The sequence below is a fragment of the Ursus arctos genome, unplaced genomic scaffold (genome assembly GCF_023065955.2).
Source record: "Ursus arctos isolate Adak ecotype North America unplaced genomic scaffold, UrsArc2.0 scaffold_18, whole genome shotgun sequence".
Classification (NCBI taxonomy): Eukaryota; Metazoa; Chordata; class Mammalia; order Carnivora; family Ursidae; genus Ursus; species Ursus arctos.
Genome location: NW_026622852.1, coordinates 9559640 through 9582953, shown reverse-complemented (window position 1 = coordinate 9582953; position 23314 = coordinate 9559640). Strand labels below are relative to the sequence as shown.

Below are 23314 nucleotides of genomic sequence, written 5' to 3'. Positions count from 1 at the left end.
GATCACAGCTTTGTAGTACAGCTCGAAATCCGGCATTGTGATGCCCCCAGCTTTGTTTTTCCTTTTCAACAGTTCCTTGGAGATTCGGGGTCTTTTCTGGTTCCATACAAATTTAAGGACTATTTGTTCCAGTTCTTTGAAAAACGTTCTCGGTATTTTGATCGGGATAGCATTGAAAGTGTAGATTGCTCTGGGTAGCATGGACATTTTAACTATGTTAATTCTTCCGATCCATGAGCATGGAATATCTTTCCATCTTTTTATGTCTTCCTCAATGTCTTTTAAGAGTGATTTATAGTTTCTAGAATAAAGGTCCTTTACGTCTTTGGTTAAGTTAATTCCAAGGTAACGTATGGTTTTTGGTGCTATTGTAAATGGGATGGATTCCCTGATTTCTCTTTCTTCGTTCTCGTTATTCGTGTACAGAAGTGCAACTGATTTCTGAGCATTGATTTTGTATCCCGCCACATTACTGAATTGCTCTATAACTTCTAATAGTTTGGGAGTGGCTTCTTTTGGGTTTTCCATATAGAGTATCATGTCGTCTGCGAAGAGAGACATTTTGACTTCTTCTTTGCCAATTTGAATACCTTTGATCCCTTTTTGTTGTCTGATTGCTGTTGCAAGGACTTCTAGTTGAATAATAGTGGCGAGAGTGGGCATCCTTGTCGTGTTCCTGATCTTAAGGGAAAGGCTTCCAGCTTTTCCCCATTGAGAATAATATTTGCAGTAGGCTTTTCATAGATGGCTTTTATGAGATTGAGAAATGTACCTTCTATTCCTACACTCTGAAGGGTTTTAATCAGGAAAGGATGCTGTATTTTGTCAAATGCTTTTTCGGCATTGATTGAGAGGATCATATGGTTCTTGAGTCTTTTCTTGTTGATATGATGTATCACGCTGATTGATTTGCGAATATTGAACCACGCTTGCATCCCAGGTATGAATCCCACTTGATCGTGGTGGATAATCCTTTTAATGAACTGTTGGATTCTATTAGCAAGTATCTTGTTGAGGATTTTGGCGTCCATATTCATTAGGGAAATCGGTCTGTAATTCTCCTTTTTGAGGGGGTCTTTGCCTGGTTTGGGGATCAAGGTAATATTGGCCTCATAGAATGAGTTTGGTAGCTTTCCTTCTGTTTCTATTTTTTGAAATAGCTTTAGGAGAATAGGTATTATTTCTTCGTTGAATGTTTGGTAGAATTCCCCAGGAAAACCGTCCGGGCCTGGAGTTTTGTTATTTGGAAGGTTGTTTATCACTGACTCAATTTCTTCATAATTAATTGGCCTGTTTAAGAAATCAATTTCTTCCTTTTTCAATCTTGGTAGTTTATAGGTTTCCAGGAAGGATTCCATCTCTTCCAGATTGCTTAGTTTATTGGCATATAGCTGTTGATAAAAATTTCTAATAATCCTTCCAATTTCAGTGGTGTTCGTCGTGACCTCTCCTTTTTATTCATAATTTTAATAATCTGGGTCCTTTCTCTTTTCTTTTGGATAAGTCTTGCCAGTGGTCTGTCAATTTTATTGATTCTCTCCAAGAACCAGCTTCTAGTCCTGTTGATCTGCTCTACTGTACTTCTGGTTTCTGCTTGATTGATTTCAGCTTTAATTTTGGTCAACTGCTTCCTTGTGCGTGGATTAGGCCTGTCCCTCTGTTGCTGTTCCAGCTTCTTGAGGTGAGAATATAAAAACTGCATTTTAGATTTTTCTATTCTTTTGAGTGAGGCTTGGGTGGCTATGTATTTCCCCCTTAGGACTGCCTTTGCAGTATCCCATAGGTTTTGGACTGTTGTATTTTCATTCTCATTGGTCTCCATAAATTGTTTAATTTGATTTTTGATTTCCTGGTTTATCGAGTCATTCCTGAGCAGGATGGTTCTTAGTCTCCAAGTGTTTGAGTTTCTTCCAAATTTTTCCTTGTGATTGAGTTCCAATTTCAGAGCGTTGTGGTCTGAGAATATGCAGGGGATAATTTCAATCTTTTGGTATCGGCTGAGACCTGTTTTGTGTCCCAGAACATGGTCTATTCTTGAAAATGTTCCATGGGCATTAGAATAGAATGAGTATTCTTTGGTTCTGGGGTGTAGTGTTCTATATATATCTAAGAGGTCCAACTCGTCGAGTATGGCATTCAAAGCCTTTGATTCTTTGCTTAGTTTTTGCCAGGGTGTTCTGTCTATTTCTGAGAGTGGAGTGTTGAGGTCCCCTACTATTAATGTATTTTTATCTGTATGTGTCTTTATTCTGGTTAAGAGTTGGCTTGTGTATCTTGCTGCTCCCCTGTTGGGGGCATATATATTTATAATTGTCATATCCACTTGTTGAATACTTCCTTTAAGAATAATATAGTGCCCTTCTGCATCTCTAACTATAGTCTGTAGTTTAAAATCCAATTTATCTGATATGAGAATTGCTACCCCAGCTTTCTTTTGAGGTCCATTTGCGTGAAAGATGGTACTCCATCCCCTTACTCTCAGTCTGAATGCATCTTTGGGTTCGAAATGAGTCTCTTGTAGACAGCAAATGGATGGGTCATTTCTTTTTATCCAATCTGCAACCCTGTGGCGTTTGAAGCCAGAATTTAAACCATTAATGTTCAGGCTGAGTACTGAGAGATATGCTTTTAATTCTGCCATGTTGTCAGTAAAGTCTTTGTTTGTATTGGCTGTGACTTTCTGTTTTGTATCACTCTTGGGGCCTTTTTACTTTTATAGAACCCCCCGTAATACCTCCTGTAGGGCTGGTTTCGTGGTTACGAAATTGGCTAGTGACTGTCGATTCTGAAATGTCTTTATTTCTCCATCAATTCTGAATGACAGCCTTGCTGGATAAAGGATCCTTGGCTGCATGTTTTTCTCTGAAAGAGCTTTAAAAATGCTCCCCCAACCCTTTCTCTCATTCCAGGTCTGTGTAGACAGGTCTGACGTAATTCTGATGCCTTTGCCTTGGTACGTGAGAAATTTCTTTGCCCTGGCCGCTTTCAATACTGTATCCTTGGATCTCATATTTGCGAGTTGCACTATGACGTGACGTGGTGTAGGTCTGTCATGGTTGAGCTTGGGAGGGGTCCTCTCTGCCTCTTGGACACGAATTTTTGTTTCCCTTGTTAGATTAGGGAAGTTTTCAGCTACAATTTGTTCAAATATCTCTTCTAGACCTCTGTTTTTCTCCACCCCCTCGGGGATGCCGATGATTCTAACATTGGATCGTTTCGTTGAGTCAGTAATCTCCCGTAGCCAACATTCGTGGGCGTGGATTTTTTTAAGACCATCTTCTATTTTTATTTTTTCCTCTATTAACCCATCCTCCAATTCACTAACCCTTTCCTCCGCTTCGGTGACCCTGGCCGTCAGAGCCTCTAGTTTTGCCTGCATTTGGCTCATAGAATTTTTAATTTCTGTCAAATTCGCTCTCATTTCCGCCCTTAGGGATTCTATATTCTCAGTAATATTTTCCTGAATACTTTTTTCAAGTCTACTCATTATCTTGACCATTGTTACTCTGAATTCCATTTCTGATAATTTGGTTACATCCATATCCGTTACTTCTGTGGCAGAGGCCACTGACTCACTGTCTTTTCTTTGCTGGGGGGGGCTTCTCCTTCTTGTCATTTTAATGAGGGGAGGTTGCGGGGTTGTCCAGAGCCCAAAATTATTGACTGGGTCCCAGGCCGTGCCCCTTGTTTTATAGGGATCTTAGAGATGTGGGCTTCTTCTTTAAAGATTTTATTTATTTACTTATCTGAGAGAGGGAGACAGACAGTCAGCAAGAACGGAACAGAAGCAGGGGAGTGAGAGAGGAAGACGCAGGCTCCCAGCGGAGGAGCCCGATGAGGGACTCCTTTCCGGAACGCTGGGATCACGCCCTAAGCCGGAGACAGGCGCTCAATGACTGCGCCACCCAGGCGCCTCCGGTTGTGGGCTTCTTGATTTTTCAGCCTGCCTTCTGTGTTCTAGGGGAGGGGCCTGCCGCGCTGATACTCAGGCAACCCTGTTTGGGTAGAGTCTCCGTGTCCCCTGCGAGGGAGGATGGGGATGGGCACTCTCTGAGCCGGTATTTCCAGGCTTTTGTTCTCTGGCGGCTTTCCCTGGCGGCCGGCTATGCCTCTTCTGAGGGTCAGAGCAGCAGAGGCTGCATTGTCGCAGAACAGAGGGATTGCGGCCCGTTCTCCACTGATGTTCTGGCCACTTTAACTCTGTTACTGTTGGTGCTGCTCAACCCTGCAGCGTCCCGGGATGTGCGCACCAACTCGGCGACCCTGCCCTCATTTCCAGGGCCGGCGCGTCTCTGTCCTTTGTGTTTCTAATGCCGCCAGCCACCGGCCAGCACATCTCTGTCCTTTGTGTTTCTAATGCCGCCAGCCACCGGCCGCCCCGCGTGCTCCCGGGTCTCCCGGTCTCAGTCTATGCCCGGTGAGCACACCTCGATTCCGGAGTTCCGTGAGAAGCCCGGTGGCGCGCACACCCGGTTCAGGGTCTCAGTCTGCTGTTTCGCGGGTGCCGACCGCGAGTCCGCCCGCTCCCCCGTGCAGGTGGCCCGCCAGCTGCCAGCCGCCCCGAGCGCGCTCCGGGAGTTCCCGGTCTCAGTCTGGATCCCGTGAGCACACCGGGATTCAGGTGTTCCGGGAGATGCCTGGTGGCGCGCGCGTTCACGGCTCACCGGTCTCAGTCCGCTCTCTCGCGGGTGCCCTCTGTGAGTCCGCCCGCTCCCCCGTGCAGGTGGCTGCCGCTTCCCAGCGCCCAAACGCGGCGGCTCCCTCCCCCTTCCGTTTATCTTCCAATATCCGTGCACGGTTTACAGCTCCCCTCTTCGTACCTCAATACTCAGCGCTGGAGATGTTCATTTGTAGAGATCCAGATGCATCATCCTGCGTCTCAGGCTGATTCCGTGGTTATTTAGGCTGGTCTCCCCAATAGTTCATTTTTGCCTTTGTTTTCCTTGCCTTTGGAGACAAGTCGAGCAAGAAGGTGCTATGGCTGCGGTCAAAGAGTTTGCTGCCTGTGTTCTCCTCTGGGATTTTGATGGATTCCTATCTCACATTTAGGTCTTTCATCCATTTTGAGTCTATTTTTGTGTATGGTGTAAGGAAATGGTCCAGTTTCACATGGCTGTCCAATTTTCCCAACACCATTTGTTGAAAAGACTGTCTTTTTCTATTGGAGATTCTTTCCCGTTTTGTCAAAGATTAGTTGACCATAGAGTTGAGGGTCCATTTCTGGGTTCTCTATTCTGTTCCGTTGATCTATGTGTCTGTTTTTGTGCCAGTACCATGCTGTCCTGATGGTTACAGCTTTGTAATAGAGCTTGAAGTCTGGAATTGTGATGCCCCCAACTTTGGTTTTCTTTTTCAATATTCTTTTGATTATTCAGGGTCTTTTCTGGTTCCATACAAATTTTAGGATTATTTGTTCCGGCTCTGTGAAAAAAGTTGACAGTATTTTAATAGGGATTGCATGGAATGTATAGATTGCTCTAGGTAACATATACATTTTAACAATATTTATTCTCCCAATCCATGAGCATGGAACATTTTTTCATTTCTTTATGTCTTCCTCAATTTCTTTCATGAGTGTTCTATGGTTTTCTGAGTATAGATCCTTTGACTCTTTGGGTTAGTTTTATTCCTAGGTATCTTATGGTTTTGGGTGCAGTTGTAAATGGGATTGACTCCTTAATTTCTCTTTCTTCTGTCTCAATGTTAATGTATAGAAATGCAACTGATTTCTGTGCATTGATTTTATATCCTGCCACTTTGCTGAATTCCTGTATGAGTTCTAGCAATTTTGGGGTGGAGTCTTTTGGATTTTCCACATAGTGTTATCTGTGAAGAGTGAGAGTTTGACTTCTTCTTTGCCCATTCAGATCCCTTTCATTTCTTCTTGTCTGATTGCTGATGCTAGGACTTCTAGTACTAGAACAACAGTGGTGATAGTAGATATTCCTGCCGAAAAGCTCTCAGTTTTTTCCCCATTGAGAATGATATTTGCTGTGGGTTTTTTACGAATGGCCTTTATGATATTGAGTTATGTTCCCTCTATCCCTACACTGTGAAGAGTTTTTATTGGGAAGGGTGCCATACTTTGTCAAATGCTATTTCTGCATCTATTGAGAGGATCATATGGTTCTTATCCTTTCTTTTATTAATGTAGTATATCACATTGATTGATTTGTGGTTGTTGAACCACCCTTGCAGCCCCGGAATAAATCCCACTTGGTTGTGATGAGTAATCCTTTTAATGCACTGTTGGATCCTATTGGCTAGTATCTTGATGAGAATTTTTGCATCCACGTTCATCACAGATATTGGTCTGTAATTCTCCTTTTTGGTGGGGTCTTTGGTTTTGGGATCAAGGTAATGCTGGCCTCACAGAAAGAGTTTGGAAGTTTTCCTTTCATTTCTATTTTGAAACAGCTTCAGAAGAACATGTATTAGCTTTTCTTTAAATGTTTGGTAGGATACCGCTAGGAAGTCACCTCTCCCTGCACACTTGTTTGTTGGGAGATTTTTGATTACTGCTTCAATTTTCTTGCTGGTTAGGGGTCTGTTCAGGTTTTCTCTTTCTTCCTGTTTTAGTTTTGGTAGTTTATACATCCTTAGGAATGCATCCATTTCCTCCAGATTTCCTAATTTGTTGGCACATAGTTGCTCATAATATGTTTTTATAATTGTTTGTATTTCTTCAGTGTTGTTTGTGATCTCTCCTCTTTCATTCATGATTTTATTTATTTGGGTTCTTTCTTTTTTCTTTTTGATAAGTCTGGCCAGGGATATCAATCTTATTAATTCTTTCAAAGAACTAGCTCCTAGTTTCGTTGATGTGTTCTGTTCTTTTGATTTCTATTTCATTGATTTCTGCTCTAATCTTTATTAATTCTCTTCTCCTTCTGGGGTAACACTATACTTGCTGTTCTTTCTCCAGCTCCTTTAGGTGTAAGGTTAGGTTGTGTATTTGAGACCTTTTTTGTTTCTTGAGAAAGGCTTGTACTGCTATATACTTCTGTCTTAGAACCACCTTTGCTGCATCCCAAAGGTTTTGAACAGTTGTGTTTTCATTTTCATTTGTTTCCCTGAATTTTAAAAATTCTTTTATTTTCTGGTTGACCCATTCATTCTTTAGTAGAATTCTCTTTAGCCTCCATGTATTTAGTTCCTTCCAAATTTCCTCTTGTGATTGAGTTCCCATTTAAAAGCATTGTTGTCTGAAAATATGCAGGGAGTTATCCCAGTCTTTTGGTACTGGTTGAGACCTGATTTGTGACCCAGTATGTGATCTTTTCTGGAGAATGTTCCATGTACACTCGAGAAGAATGCGTATTCTGTTGCTTTAGGATGGAATGCTCTGAATATATCTGTGAAGTTCATCTGGTCCAATGTGTCATTCAAAGCCCTTATTTCCTTGTTGATCTTCTGCTTAGATGATCTGTCCATTGCAGTGAGTGGGGTATTAAGGTCCCCTACTATTACTGTATTATCATCAATGGATTTCTTTATGTTTGTTATTAATTGATTTATGTATTTGGGTGCTCCCAAGTTGGGGGCATAAATATTTACAATTTTTAGCTCTTTTTGTTGGATGGATCCTTTAATTATGATATAGTGTCCTTCCTCATCTCTTATTACAGTCTTTGGTTTAAAATCTATTTTGTCTGATATAAGTATTGCCACCCCAGCTTTCTTTTGATGTCCATCGACATGATAAATGGTTTTCCACCCCCTCAGTTTAAATCTGGAGGTGTCTTTGGGTCTAAAACGAGTCTCTTACAAACAGCATATCGATGGGTCTTGCTTTTTTATCCAATCTGATACCCTGTGTCTTTTGATTGGGGCATTTAGCCCATTTACATTCAGAGTAACTGTTGAAAGATATGAATTTAGTGCCATTGTATTACCTGTAAAGTCACTGTTTCTGTGTATTGTCTCTGTTCCTTTCTGGTCTATGTTACTTTTGGGCTCTCTCTTCGCTTAAAGGATCCCTTTTAATATTTCTTTCGGGGCTGGTTTAGTGATCACAGATTCTTTTAGTTTCTGTTTGTCCTGGAAGCTTTTTATCTGTCCCTCTATTTTGAGTGAGAACTAGCTCAATAAAGTATTCTTGGCTGCATATTTTTCTCATTTAGCACCCTGAATATATGATGCCTGTCCCTTCTGGCCTGCCAGGTCTCTGTGGATAGGTCTGCTGCCAATCTAATGTTTCTACCCTTGTAGGTTATGGACCTCTTGTCCTGAGCAGCTTTCAGGATTTTCTCTTCATTTCTGAGATTTGCAAGTTTCACTATTATATGTTGGGTGTTGACCTTTTTTTTATTAATTCCGACGGGGGCTCTCTGTGCCTCCTGGACTTGAATGCGTGTTTCCTCCCCCAGATTAGGCAACTTCTCTGCTATAATTTGCTCCAATATACCTTCTGCTCCTCTCTTTGTCTTTCCTCTTCTTCTGGGATCCCAATTATTCTAATATTGTTTTGCTTTATGGTATCACTTATCTCTCGAATTTTCCCCTCATGATCTAGTAGTTGTTTACCTCTCTTTTTCTCAGCTTCTTTATTCTGCATCATTTTGTCTTCTAATTCACTTTTCTGCCTCTTTATCCTAGCAGTTAGAACCTCCATTTTTAATTACATCTCATTAATAGCCTTTTTGATTTCAACTGGATTCGATTTTGGTTTTTTATTTCTCCAGAAGGAGATTCTCTAGTGTCCTTTGTGCTTTCTCCATACACTAGATTTTGGTTGTATTTTGGTGTGTTTATTAGAGAAACTGTATCCCACAATTGTAAAGAAAGAAAAACTTAAATATTTACAAAAATAAAATTAAATACAACAGGGGCGCCTCAGTAGCGCAGTCGTTAAGCGTCTGCCTTCCGCTCAGGGCGTGATCCCGGCGTTCCGGGATTGAGTCCCACATCGGGCTCCTCCGTGGGAGCCTGCTTCTTCCTCTCCCACTCCCCCTTCTGTGTTCCCTCTCTTCGCTGGCTGTCTCTCTGTCACATAAATAAATAAAATCTTTAAAAAATAATAAAATTAAATACAATGAAAGTATAGAATGTAACTGTAAAAATGAAAATAGGTTTTAAAAGGTTGATAAAATAAGAAATTGGTTGAAAAAGGAAAGAGAAAAAAATTAAAATTGAAAAACTAAAGAATCATGGGGAAAAAACCATGAATCCTATATACTGTTTTCCCCTAGTGCTGGAGTTGTACAGTTCTCAGTGATCTGTAAACTTGGTCTTAGCTGGATGTTCTTGCTGATCTTCTGGCAGAGGAGACTGTTGCTCTGATTCTCAAGTGTATTTGGCCCTGGGCAGAATTGCATCACCCTTGGCAGGGACCAGGCTAAGTTAGCGGCTCCAGATTGCTCTCTGTGGCTTTTGTTCCCCGAAGGCTTTCTGCACAGTTTAAGGATGAGAATGAAAATGGCGACCTCCCAATCTCTGGCCCTGGAGCCAAAAGCTCAGGGCCCCACTCCTCAGTGCGCCTTCAGGGAAAAGCAGTCCATCACTCCTGTCTCCCTAGTCTCTGTCTGCATTCCATGCTCACTTAGCCTGTGCCTGAGTTTTTCTGTCTCAGGCTCGTAGACCTGTTTCGATTCTCCAAACCCTGCAGAGTCCTGTGGCGTGCTCCAAGCTGCTCCTCCCAGGGGAGGAAGGGGAGGGTCTCAGATTCTACTGCTTGTTGGACCCCTCCTCGAAGAGCAGTCACGGACCGCCGCTTCTGGTTTATGGCAACATGGAGCTGAGAGCCCTCTCCTGGCTCGCTCGTTGCAGTTGGCTTCCCCGCTCTGATGCCTGGGAACTCTGCTGCACTCAGGCACCTGTGATCTTCCTGTGACCCCGGGGACCCTGAGACCACACTGTCCCACCTAAGATTGTGCCCTGTTTTGCCACCTGAGCGCTTTTCAGGCAGGAAAGTTCCTCACTGGAGCAGACATCTAAAAGTTCTGATTTTGCTTCTGCTGCTCTGTCACTTTCCGGTGCCGGCTGATGGAGACTCCCTCCCCCCTCGGTCTATCTTCTCTTATATCTCCCAGATTCACTTCTCCGCTTGTCCTATCTTGCAGACAGAGGTTGCTGTTCTGTTGGTAGAGTTGCAGCTATTTTCTTAGATCTGCGTTTGAGTTTGCAGCTGTTCAGAGTGATTTGATAGCTATCTTGCTGAATTCCTGGGACTAGACGAAACTAAGGTCTCCCACTCCTCTTACCATCTTGGACTATGCTCACTGTCCTTTTTTAATGCTGTTTGCCTTGATTTATCTTTCTTTGAAGATAGTGTGGTCACTTCTGCTTTTTTCCTTACATGATAACTTTTGATCATGCTTTTACTTTTTATTTGTATGTAATTTTATTTTAATGTCTCCCTTATAAGGCACATGTAATTAGATATTTAATTTCAGAATATTTGTCTTGAACATGGGAATACAAGCTATAGTTTTATGGGATATGTATTTCTATCATTTTGCTTTATGCTTTCTGGCTAATTAAAAAATTTGTCTTGCAATAGAGATTATATTTTCTGTGCCTTTTTCTTCATTTATTTGAAAGTCCTTTATCCCATTTTATGTTTTACTGGGATTTAATTCCAAACTTTAAAGCAATGTTTTACTTATATTTTTAATATTTAAGGCAAAAAATGGAATGAGGTCCTTTAGGTCTTTCCCATATATGATGAGGATTGATCCTATTTATCCTTTCTCCTGATGATCGCCTATCTCCCAGGCTGTATTTATACAATCTGCAGTTTTAGTTCTAGCATCCAGTTGTTACACCTCTTATTTCTTAAGTCATCTACTTTTATTTCATGTAAGCTCTTTTGACATTTACATCCATTTTGTTAACATGTTTAAAATAACATATTATTTAGGCTTAACCCTGGGCTTAAATGTTCTGACTGTTCAGCGCCAGTTCTTTTATACCATGATTTTCCCATTCCTAATTTTCAACATTATGAGGTTTTAAATAAATTTTTTTAAAGTAGGCTCCATGTCCAGTATGGAGCTCAATGCAGGGCTTGAACTCACAACCCTGAAATCAAGATTTGAACTGAGATCAAGACCTGAGCTGAGATCAAGAGTCAGATGCCTAACCGACTGAGCTACTAAGGCTCCCCTTTAAATAATTTTTTTTAAATGACATGTGAAGAATAGATTCTCTAAATCCTGAGATATCTCAGCATATCATTAATTTGTCTTCATTAAACATGCAGCGGGAAGGGAGAGGGGTCGATTGTCTTCTCTTTCTCTGTTGCACTTCTCTCTTGAGTTTTGCTGGCTAGTTTTGGAACTTCTGGTCTTAGGGGGCTTGATTTGTGGGGAGCATTGGGAAGAGAGGCCTTATTTGATCAGACACTGATGGAATATAACTTCATGCTCTGTAACTCTGGCAAGTGTTTCCAGCTTATTCTTTGTCTCCAGGGCAATTTTATAGTATCTCTGGGGATCTCCCAACCTGGAGGTCTTCTGGTGAATCTCCAGAGGAGTCATTTCTAGCCTGAGTATTCCTTGCAATTCCTCCCACAGCTCCTAGGATTATTTCCACCCCCGCTGCCTGCTTCTGCCATTCTTTGGCTTCTCACAGATGCATGCAAAATGTTAGGGTCCAGGATGACCCCAGACCAACCCTCTGTCCCACTCAGCCCATATGTGGGAGCCCCCATATGTTTTTTCCTGCCACAAACAAGGGCTAGGCAGATCTCAGAAGAGGCACCAGTATTCTTCTGCATCTGGCCCCTTAGCTTCCTCCCGTATAAGCCCAGCATCAGTCCTCTGTATTTCACTTGTAAAAGAGACATTTAAGGCTGGCCTCAGGGAAACTGCTCTCCTGAGACCTAACACAAATGTAGCATTGCCCACCTTTCCTCTTCATGGTGTTGTGTGGGGTTGGGGATTGAGGGAGTGACTCAGCACAGCAAAGCACTCTTCTCTACAGATAAATCTTTCTTTTACCCCTCTCAACGCTTTTCTATTCTTGTAGTGGATGAGAGGGTTCTAGACCAATTCCAGACCATCTGCTTTGTAAATACTGCCTATAGTATTGGTGTCACATTCACTTTGAAATCTGATATCTCTTTCATTGGAACTTCAGTTGAGACTGAGCCAAAAAGAATTCTGTTTTGAACATTTCATTACATACAGATTATGACTTCTAGTCCAATATCCAGTGTTGGGCATATTGAATGTGACTCTTATCATTAGGAGTCGTTCTTAACAATGCGAAACACCAAATGCCGCGATAACCAGCATCTCCTGCTTTGAGGATTCTTCTCATAGTCCCTGTTGATAGCTCAGATCCCAAGACGCAATTTCCTAGTTTCTCTGGAGATCCCCATTGTTGGGGCCTCTTGCTCAAGCTCTCTCATTTGAGGGTGCATTTCTAGCCTGATTGGTAACTTTCAGTTTTAATTATCTACTCGTCACCTGGGGACTCAGGGTCTTAACTAACTAGACAGCTGAGCCACCATCCTTCAGTTGCATGAGTACTGAAGGCATTTTCCTTCGTCCTGCCTTTGCCCTCCTTAAAACCACATAGCCGGAAGTGCAGGGTGGCCAGAGGAGGTTGGCGGTGTGTGCCAGACACTGCTAAGTGCTCTCCTCTGGCTATGTCATTTAATCCTCACTTAATACTTGGGGGTCCAGTATTTGCATTTTACAAATGGGGGGAAAGGTTTAGGAGTTAGCTTGTTTAAAACCACACAAATCGTAAGTGCTGGAAATAGAATCGGAAGGACAGTTCCTTCTGATGCCAAAACGAATGTCCCCTTTCAATTCTGGCTACATAGTAGAGTCACCAGAGGGCTTTAACAATACCCGTTTTTTGGTCTCTTTTTTGGAACAATTAAATTAGAACCTGCGGAGATGGAGCTTGGGTGTCAGTATGTGTTTAAAACTCTCCAGTGATTCTCATGTGCAGCCACCTTTCAAGTCACTGCCAGACATACTGTCTACATACGATTAACCATGTATGTGATAATTTCATTCATTTTGTTTCCCCTTCATATTTTCTTTCCCCTTCAAAAGTCAGAGAGCGCGTGGTTGCCCGTCTATATCAGAGCTGGCTTTCCTAATCAGATTCCAAGGGCTGCGTTCATGGCCATGTTTATTCTGGAAGTGGATCAGTTCATCCTGACCTCCTTGACTACATCCGTTCTGGACTGTGAAGAGGATGAGACCCCAAAGCCCTTGCTGGTGTTCAACATTACCAAAGCCCCGCTCCAGGGCTACGTGACTCATCTGTGGGATCACACCAGACCGGTCTCCTCGTTCACCTGGAAAGATCTAAGTGACATGCAGATAGCCTATCAGCCACCGAACAGCAGCCATCCTGTGCGGAGACATTACGAGGTGAGAAGAAAGGGAGACAAAGCGTCTAGCCTGTTTGGTGTCCTCAGGGTTTCTGAAGAGGCAGGCCACTTCCCCTCACCTTCAGATCACTTTGTACCCTCAGCGCCTCAGAAGAGAATCAGTCACTGTAAATCTGGATGCGGATTCAAATACCTACAGGAGCCAGGCAGGCGATGCCAATGGGCAAACCTGCCTGGGGGGAGACTGTGGGGATAGGAAGAAAAGAGCTGGCCGTTTCAGAGGCCGCTGTTCCCAAGCTCCGGCGATTGCTGCCCTGTGTGAATACACACCCAGGGTAGTCCTAGCTCTCGTTCTTCAGAGTACTTGGATATCTGGAAGTTTTTTTGTAAAAATGTTTCCATTTTTAAATACAGAGTACATATTAAAAGTTCTAAAACATATTGTGCCGGCTACAAAATATTTTGGGGGCCACATTTAGCCCAGAGCTCACTGGTTTGAGAACTCCGGTGTCCTTGACGGTCTTTCTGTGTTACATAGACTATGGAAGTTAGAGATGACTTTGTCTACGATCCTTTCATTAACAAATTCTTTCTATTTTAAAGATTTATTCATTTGAGAGGGAGAAAAAGAGAGAAAGCACACAAGCGGGAGGGGCGGGGGGAGGTAAAGGGAATCTCAAGTACAACTCGTGCTGAGTGTGGAGCCCCATGTGGGGCTCGATCCCGTGACCCTGAAATTACCACTTGAGCTGAAATCAAGAGTCAGATGTTCAACCCACTGTGCGACCAGGGCACCCCTCATTAATAAATTCCATTATTCCTTGTTTGGAGGTGTTTTACTGTGATCCTTAATTTTAATGAATAACACTGAATAATAGGCGATTCCATAACTGATTGGATGACTAATTTCTCTATCAAACACTTTCCTGTCTGAAAAGTCCCCTTCCTGTCTAATCTGACTACCTTTTGCTGCTATTCTAGCCTCTTTCCTCTTACTTTGTTTTGGATGGGAGTTGAGAACAGCTGGTGACAGTCTTGCACATAATAACCCTTCACAGACTTACAGACCTACCAGGAAGTTGATTCAAACAGGATGGAACGTTTAAATGAGCAGATGGATACAGACTTGACTTCAGGTTTATTAAGGAAAATGAGCATGCCTGGGGTTCCAAATTGTCCTCCATCTAATTTAGGCATTTTCAGCATTTAGCCTCCAGGGCAGACAAAAGGCTTCAGACTGTCAATGCCATGCTTTTGCCGTTTGCTTTGCTTTTCTTCACTTCATAATAGTAAGTGGCAGCTTCCTCTTCGCCTCCCATTCCTTCCATTTGAGAAAGTAATTTCTCATTAGACGCCCGGTTTTACCTTGAACTCATAAATAAAGCACAGCTACTCTGGCTGCTTCCTGTGTGTCTTTTCTGGCATCGTACAATGTAATCTTAAAGCAGAACCTGCCCAAATGAGTGACATTGTCATTGTTGTTGGCATTTTGCAGGTGACATGAGCTGGAAGCCCTGGGCTCATTCAGCCGTCTGGGGTGGGACCCCGAGGGCAGAGCAATGACCAGTGCTCCTGAAGCTAGCTGAGCCTTCCCTGGACTGTAATGCCAAGGCAGTCCTTTCTTTCAGCCACGAAAATTCAAACTCATTTTACTAGGTACTCTTGTGGTTTGAGAACGTTTCTTTTGTGAGGTTCTATTTGCTGATATGTTGCCATTTGATAATTTATTTTCTCTAATGGACCAAATGGACATTCAATGTCAAAAGGACATTCTTCAAAAGTCAGCACGTGCCTTGCATTTCTGTCTTATACATCATCCTTTCCCGTCAGCCCCTGGTGCAATGTGGGCATAATACATAATAAGGTTCAAAACTTAACAGGGCGCCTGGGTGTCTCAGTTGGTTAAGCATCTGCCTTCGGCTCAGTCATGATCCCGGGGCCTGGGACAGAGCCCCTTGTTGGAATCCCTGCTCAGCAGAGTGTCTGCTTCTCCCTCTCCCTCTCTCTGTCTCAAATAAATTAATAAAATCTTTAAAAAATATATCATATAGCCCCATTTATTAGCTATAGATTTCATGGAAGCCAATAAAATCTGGATATTTAAAAATATGTTTGGAGAGATAGATGCCTGTAGACCAGGGTCTCTTCAAAGCAGGACCTTTGGCAGTTTGCACTGGATAATTCTTTGTCGGGGGGTCTGTCCTGTGCGTGGTAGTATGGAAGAGCATCCCTGGCCTCTATCCACTATTTAGTGGCCAGTAGGACTGCCCACCATGCATACCCATTTGTGAGAAGAAAAATGTCTCTGGACATTCCCAGATGTTCCCTGGGGGGACAAAGTCTCCCTCCGTTAAGATCCGCTGCTCTAGACCCTATACCTTTGAGAGAGGTTCGAGTGGTCTGATGCTGGTCTCCTGAGCAGTCGCAGGGACCCTTCTTCAGCGTATTTGCTTATTTCAGGTTAAAAGCTGCTTTTATGGAGAGGAAAATTTAAAAATACTGTTAACTAAGGAACAAAATCTAAAGCCTGAAAACGTGAGATCAGGTTGTCCAAAATGAGATGAGACAGGGTGCCTGGGTGGCTTAGTCAGTTAAGCGTCTGACTCTTGATTTTGGCTCAGGTCGTGATCTCTGGGTCATGAGACAGCTCCAAGTTGGACTCCATGCTCAGCAGGGAACCTGTCTCTCTCCCTCTGCCCCTCCCCTGTGCCTTCTCTCTCTCTCTGTCTCTAAAATAAATAAATCAGTCTTTAAGAAAAGTGAGATCAGGCAACAGCAGACACCTAAATCTGTTTTGTCTGTGTCTGTGGTGTCCGCCCCAGGAATAATAAGGGTGTTTTATGCTATAAACTGTCAACGTGTGATTCATATGCAACTGCTTGTTTACAGGTAGAGGTGGAGGCTTATGACTTCTTCTTCGAAAGGAGTGCACCTATCACAGTGCTCATCTCCATCAGAACAGCGGATACGAATGCCCCACGAGTGTCCTGGAACACAGGTGAAGCTCCGTGTAGGGCGTCAAACCACAGAGCCCGGAAGAGAATCCTGGAAAGTATATGGGTCGGGAAAGAAAGGTGGTTTTCCTCCCATTTCACACACGAGGCAACTGAAACCCAGACCAGTGAAGGCAATCAGATCGTTGTTTCTGTTTTGGTTTGTTTTCCTATCAGCAGGGTGAGAAACTTAAATCCAGGATTCCTGTGTGGTGAAGCCAAGTTTTTCCTCTGGAGGAAATAAGCCAGAAGGGACACCTTTCAACTGAATGAGGCAAAAAAAGTGACTATTTATGATATTGAGCTGTAATTGGACAGAGAGAGAAAAGGCCTCCAACTCTGAAGGAGGGAAGGAAAATGTAGACATTCATTATCCTGTTTTTAGGACAATGTGCAAGGAAGCCACAACACATGAATAAAGAGCTTAAACTGCTTTATTTATTTTAAAGAAGGTCACTTCTGAGTGGTCTTATTAAAGACCATATTAAATATATGCAGTGTATATATTTAGATCAGATGTTAATGTGGAGTGTGAACGAAGATTTTTTCCTTTCCCACTGATCCCATTTAAAGCATTCAGAACATACTCACAAGTGGTGGTGGTCGGTTCTGTTAGGGTGGAAAATATCTCTGATTTAAATGCTCAGGTGGTGGTGTAAACTTGTCGCTGTGTGTCTGTGTCTGTGTGTGTGTACACACGCACCCTTGCATGTGGGTACACACACGTGCCCGAGTTTCAGTTGTGAGGAGAACATTGGTTGAGCAGTCTTGCTGCTTTTGTGTCCCACTCTACCTCTGTTAGAGGGATAATGAAAGAAAAGGAATTGATAACCTGAAGTTTAGTAATAATCACATATTAAGCAGAGTATTGCTTGAGCATAGCGATTTAATAGTCTGTGTGGTCTGTGAAACTCAAGCTTGTTAAGAGAGCTCCAAATCTGGTTTTGGCTACTTTGGACATAAGAATCTTTTTTAAAATGAGTTTTTACTTATTATGAATTTAATATATGTACATCATGGAGAACTTGGAAAGTACACTAAACAATAAATAGAACGAATGAATGGATAATTATAATAATGAATGGATAGTAATGAATAAATGAAACAGTAATGAATAAAATCATTTATTACTCCACCATGAAGACAGAATGAATGTTAATATTTTTCTATCTATCCTAGTCTTCTTGCTTGCTCTTCTGCTGTGTCCCATGATGCCTTGCACTATGCTGTACCATGCACTCATGGCTTCAAAACCCTTAGTACCAGTCACAGAGATTTTTTTTTAAGTAGTCTCCACACCCAGCATGGAGCCCACATGGGGCTTGAACTCACAACCCTGAGGTCAAGACCTGAGCCAAACCAAGAGTTGAACACTTACCCAACTGAGCTACCTAGGCGCGCCTCACAGAGATATGTGCTTGTCCTCCCTCTCTTCTTTCCTTCTTTCTTTCTTTCCTTTCTTCTACCCTCCTTCCCTCCTTTCTTCCTTCCTCTCTGTCTATGTCTCTCTGTCTCTCTGTCTCTCTCTTTCTCTCTCCTTCTCTCCTTCTTTTCAGACTGTATGTCTTATCCCAGGTTCCTAGCCAACACCCCTTGAGACAGGTCAAGTGCACTAACCCTATACTGTAAACAAGAATGAGAGGGAAAGGAAGTTGTGGGGAACAAATAAAAAGGTGGCATGACCAAGTTGATGAGAAAGTGAAGTTGACTGTTCCGTTGTGCTGGTGTCTCCAGGAGGAGACGGAACCACTGTGTGTGGGAAGAGTCAGAATTGGGGTGGAGAAAGGGTGAATCGTCTCTCTCTTAGCTCCTTCACATCTCCTGTCTCACTGTGGTCAGTTTGCCTCACTGGATGTCAGCTCCTCACATGCCCATGATGTGCTGCGTGGCCCCTCTTTGTAGCTACTGCACAAACTCCCTGGGTCCCTGGTGTAGGACCTGGCTATGGTCACAAGGGTAGGTCATGCTATAACCTGGCCCTTGCCCAAGAGGACGGTTGTGGTAACCAGCCACATCAGAAGGTGAGGCAATGGTGGCAACTGGTACTTTACAATCGTGGGGACTGTGGGGACCCTCATGGGGCTGCTGCTGTGAGAAAGCAGGCACACGTCATGGCCAGGGGGGCAGGGGAAGCTGGGCAGGTTTGAAAGGGTGCATCATCGGGTCCACCAGTACACTGCCTTTAAGTTTTATCAACTTGTTCCTTAAAAAGCTTTGCTACCATTTAAGATTCTTTGCAATCTATCACCTCCTGGATCTCCTGAATATTGGGAATGGTTGGTGATGCTCAGCTCCCTGTTTTTCACTGGAATGTTAGGTCCAGGATCTATATTCTTGCAGCTCTGAGCAGCACTTACCCTCTCTCCCCAGATTTCCTCCAGCATGCTGGGTCCAAGGAGGTTCTATTTCATTTCCTTTAGTTACAAAAGTCCCTTCTTTATTAGAGTCTAGAATAAAATTCAGCCCTCATTGCAAAGTGTCAGACACTTCATGTCTAATACTGTTAAACGCTCCCCTAGTGTAGCAGCTCCATATTTGCACAGTTACCCACTTTACCCCCTCTGTCCTGTGAGCTACTCTTGAGCTCATAACTTATATGGTAAAGCTCTTCTGATTCTTTTGCCCAATTAAAATATCTAGACGTCATCTTTGAAACATTCCTTGTGGACATTTTTGAACTAGAGATCACCGTTAACATAGCCTCTATTCTTTCCTTTAGTATTTTTTTTCTGGACCATCATGCCTCCAATGGATGTATAAGGAACTGGTTGTCAGATTGGGGTTAATCGTATTAAAAGTAGAAATATTATGGGGCACCTGGGTGGCTCAGTCAGTTAGGTGTCTGCCTTTGACTCCAGTCATGGTCCCAGGGTCCTGGGGCCGAGCCCCGAGTTGGGCTTGCTGCTCAGTGAGGAGCCTGTTTCTCCCTCTCCTGCTCCCCTTGCTTCTGCTCTCTCTTTCTGTCAAATAAAATCTTAAAAAAAGTAGAAATATTACTAAAAATATGGGGTGCCTGGGTGGTACAATCAGTTAAGCATCTGACTCTTGGTTTCAGCTCAGGTCATGATCTCAGGGTCATAAGATCAAGCCCCACATCAGGCTCCACACTAAGTGTGGAGCCTGCTTGAGTTTTTCCCTCTCCCTCTCTCCCTCCCCTCTGCATTCTCTCTCTCTCTCAAAAAAATAAGTCTTTAAAAAGGAAATATTACTAAAAATAAAAGCTAAATTTCAATTTCTTGAAAAACTTTCAAAGATACAATTTTTGGCTAGTTTGTGAGTGAAAATTCATTAATCTTGCCTTAAAGTAGGTGTGTTGGCATGTCATAGAACTTTCCAGGACATTTTCTGTTTTCTCTTGTAGGTCTGAGTCTTCTAGAGGGGCAGTCTCGGGCCATCACTTGGGAACAGTTTCAGATTGTCGACAATGATGACATCCATGCTGTCCAGTTGGTCACCGTGGGCGGCCTGCAGCATGGACGGCTTACACTAAGAGGTGAAAGATCAGTCTCTCCGACCTAGAAGAGAACCTGAGAAGTATTTTCTCCAAAGGCAGATCATGTTTAACAGGATGTACATAGCCATCTCTTGGGACTCATTTCTTTCTCTTTTTTTCCCCAAGTTTTTATTTAAATTCTAGTTGGTGAACATATAGTGTAATATTGGTTTTAGAAGTAGAATTTAATGATTCATCACTTACATATAACACCCAGTGCTCATCACGAGTGCCCTCCTTAATGTCCATCACCCATTTATCCCATCCCCCCACACACACCTGCCCTCCGTTAACCCTCAGTTTGTTCTCTGTAGTTAAGAGTCTCTTATTATTTGCTTCCCTCTCTCTTTTCTTTCTTTTTTTCCCTCCCCGTATGTTCATCTGTTTTGTTTCTTAAATTCCACATGTGAGTGAAATCATGTGGTATCTGTCTTTCTCTGACTGACTCATTTGCTTAGCGTAATACCTTCTAGTTCCAGCCACATCATTGCAAATGGCAAGATTTCGTTTTTTTGATGGCTGAGTAGTATTCCATTGTATATATATATACCACATCTCTATTCATTCATCTGTCAATGGACATCTGGGTTCTTTCCATAATTTAGCTATTGTTGCTAATGCTGCTATAAACATTGGGGTGCATGTACCCTTTCCAATCAGTATTTTTGTATTCATTGGGTAAATACCTAGTAGTGCAGTTACTGGGTTATGGGGTAGTTCTATTTTTAACTTTTTGAGGAACCTCCATATTGTTTTTCAAAGTGGCCACACCAGTTTGCATTCCCACTGACAGTGCAAGATGGTTCCCCTTTCTCTAATCCTTGCCAACACCTGTTGTTTCCTGTGTTGTTAATTTTAGCCATTCTGACAGGTGTGAGGTGATATCTCATTGGAGTTTTGATTTCTATTTCCCTGGTGATGAGTGATGTTGAATATCTTTTCATGTGTCTGTTGGGCCATTTGTATGTCTTCTTTGGAAAAATGTCTATTGATGTCTTCTGCCCATTTCTTAAGTGGATTATTTGTTTCTTGGGTTTCAAGTTTGCTAAGTTCTTTATAGATATTGGATACTAACCCCTTATCTGATATATCATTTGCAGATCTCTTCTCCCTTTCTGTAGGGTGGCTTTTAGTTTTGTTGATTATTTCCTTCACCATGCAGAAGGTTTTTATCTCTATGAAGTCTCAGTAGTTCATTTTTGCCTTTGTTTCCCTTGCCTGTGGTGACATATGTAGTAAGAAGTGCTGCAACCTTGGTCGAAGAGGTTGCTGCCTGCGTTCTCCTCTAGGGTTTTGATTGTTTCCTGTCATTTAGGGATTTCATCCATTTTGAATTCATTTTGGTGTATGGTGTAAGAAAGCACTCCAGTTTCATTCTTTTGCATGTTACTGTCCAGTTTTCCCAACAGTATTTGTTGAAGAGGCTGTCTTTTTTCCATTGGAAACTCTTTCCTGCTTTGTTGAAGATTAGTTGACCATAGAGTTGAGGGTCCATTTCTGGGTTCTCTGTTCTGTTCCATTGATCTGTGTGTCTATTTTTGTGCCAGTACCATACTGTCTTGATGATTACAGCTTTCTTTTTTTTTTAAATTTAAAAAAATTTTTTTATTTTTTTTAATAATAATATTTTTTATTATGTTAGTCACCATACAGTACATCCCTAGTTTTTGATGTAAAGTTCCATGATTCATTACTTGATTACAGCTTTCTAATAGAACTTAAAGTCTGGAATTGTGATGCCTCCAGCTTTGCTTTTCTTTTTCAAGATTGCTTTGGCTATTCAAGGTCTTTTGTGATTCCATACAAATTTTAAGATTGTTTGTTCTAGCTCTGTGAAAAATGTTGGCAGTATTTTGATGGCGATTGCATTAAATATGTTGATTGCTTTGGGTAGCATAGACATTTTAACAATATTTGTTCTTCCAATCCATGAGAATGGAATGTTTTTCCATTTCTTTGTGTTATCTTCAATTTCTTTCATAAGTGTTCTACAGTTTTCAGAGTACAGGTCTTTTACCTCTTTCATTAGGTTTATTCCTAGGATCTTATGGTTTTTGTTGCAATTGTAAATGGGATTGATTCCTTGATTTCTCTTTCTGTTACTTCATTATTGGTGTATAGAAATGCAACAGATTTCTGTACATTGATTTTGTATCCTGTGACTTTGTTGAATTCATCTATCAGGTCTAGCAATACTTTTGGTGGAATCTTTCAGGTTTTCTACATAGATTATCATGTCATCTGCAAATGCTTGATTTCTTCCTTGCCAATTTGGATGCCTTTTATTTTGTCTGAGTGCTGAGGCTAGGACTTTTAGTACTGTGTTAAATAACAGTGGTGAGAGTGGACATCCTTGTCTTGTTCCTGCCTGTAGAGGAGAAGCTCTGTTTTTCCCCTTTGAGGATGAGATTAGCTGTGGGTTTTTCGTATATGATCTTTATTATGGTGAGGTATGTTCCCTCTATCCCTACTTTATAGAGGATTTTTATCAAGAAAGGACACTGTACTTTGTCAAATACTTTTTCTGCATCTATTGAGAGGACAATATGGTTCTTATCCTTTCTTTTATTAATGTGGTGGATCACATTTGATTTTTAAATGTTGAACCACCCTTGCAGCCAAGGAATAAATCCCACTTAATCATGGTGAATGATTCTTTTAATGTACTGTTGGATTTGATTCACTGGTATCTTGTTGAGAATTTTTATATCCATTTTCATCAGGGCTATTGGCCTGTCATTCTCTTTTTCAGTGGGGTCTTTGTCTGGTTTTGGAATCAAGGTAGTGCTAGTCTTGTAGAAGGAGTTTGGAAGTTTCCCTTCCAATTCTATGTCTTGGAACAGTTTGAAAAAAATAGATATTAACTCTTCTTTAAAAGTCTGGTAGAATTCCCCTGGGAAGCCATCTGGCCCTGGACTTTTGTTTGTTGGGAGATTTTTGATTACTAATTCAGTGTCTTTGCAGGTTATGGGTCTGTTGGAATTTTCTATTTCTTTCTGTTTCAATTTTGGCAGTTTGTATGTTTCTAGGAATTTGTCCATTTCTTCCAGATTGCTCAGTTTGTTGGCATATAGTTTTTCATAATATTCTGTTATGATTACTTGCATATTTGTGGTGTTGGTTGTGATCTCTCCTCTTTAGTTTGTGATTTTTTAAAAAAATATTTTATTTATTTCAGAGAGAGAGCATGAGTGGGGAGAGGGGCAGAGGGAGAGGGAGAAGCAGACTCCTTGCTGAGCAGAAAGCCCGATGTGGGGCTCAATCTTAGGACCCTGGAATCATGACCTGAGCTGAAGGCAGATGCTTAATGACTGAGCTGCCCAGGCACCCCTAATTTGTGATTTTATTTATTTGTGTCCTTTGTCTTTTCTTTTTGATAAATCTGGCTAGAGGTTATCAATTTTATTACTTCTTTCAAAGAACAAGTTCCTAGTTTCATTGATCTGTTTTACTGTGTTTTTGTTTGTTTCTATATCATTTTATTTCCCTTCTTCTGCTGGCTTTTGTAGCTGTTCCTTTTCTAGTTCCTTT

General features: G+C 41.9%; 1 protein-coding gene across 1 annotated transcript in view; it reads left to right on the top strand.

The window, feature by feature from the left end:
- The window catches only part of FREM1 (FRAS1 related extracellular matrix 1), a 275149-nt gene that overhangs the window by 144007 nt on the left and 107828 nt on the right, over nucleotides 1-23314 (top strand). The window contains exons 14-16 of the mRNA XM_057313443.1: nucleotides 13014-13337; nucleotides 16187-16295; nucleotides 19652-19783. Coding sequence (XP_057169426.1) covers nucleotides 13014-13337; nucleotides 16187-16295; nucleotides 19652-19783 — 565 coding nt within the window. The remainder of the gene's footprint in view (nucleotides 1-13013; nucleotides 13338-16186; nucleotides 16296-19651; nucleotides 19784-23314) is intronic.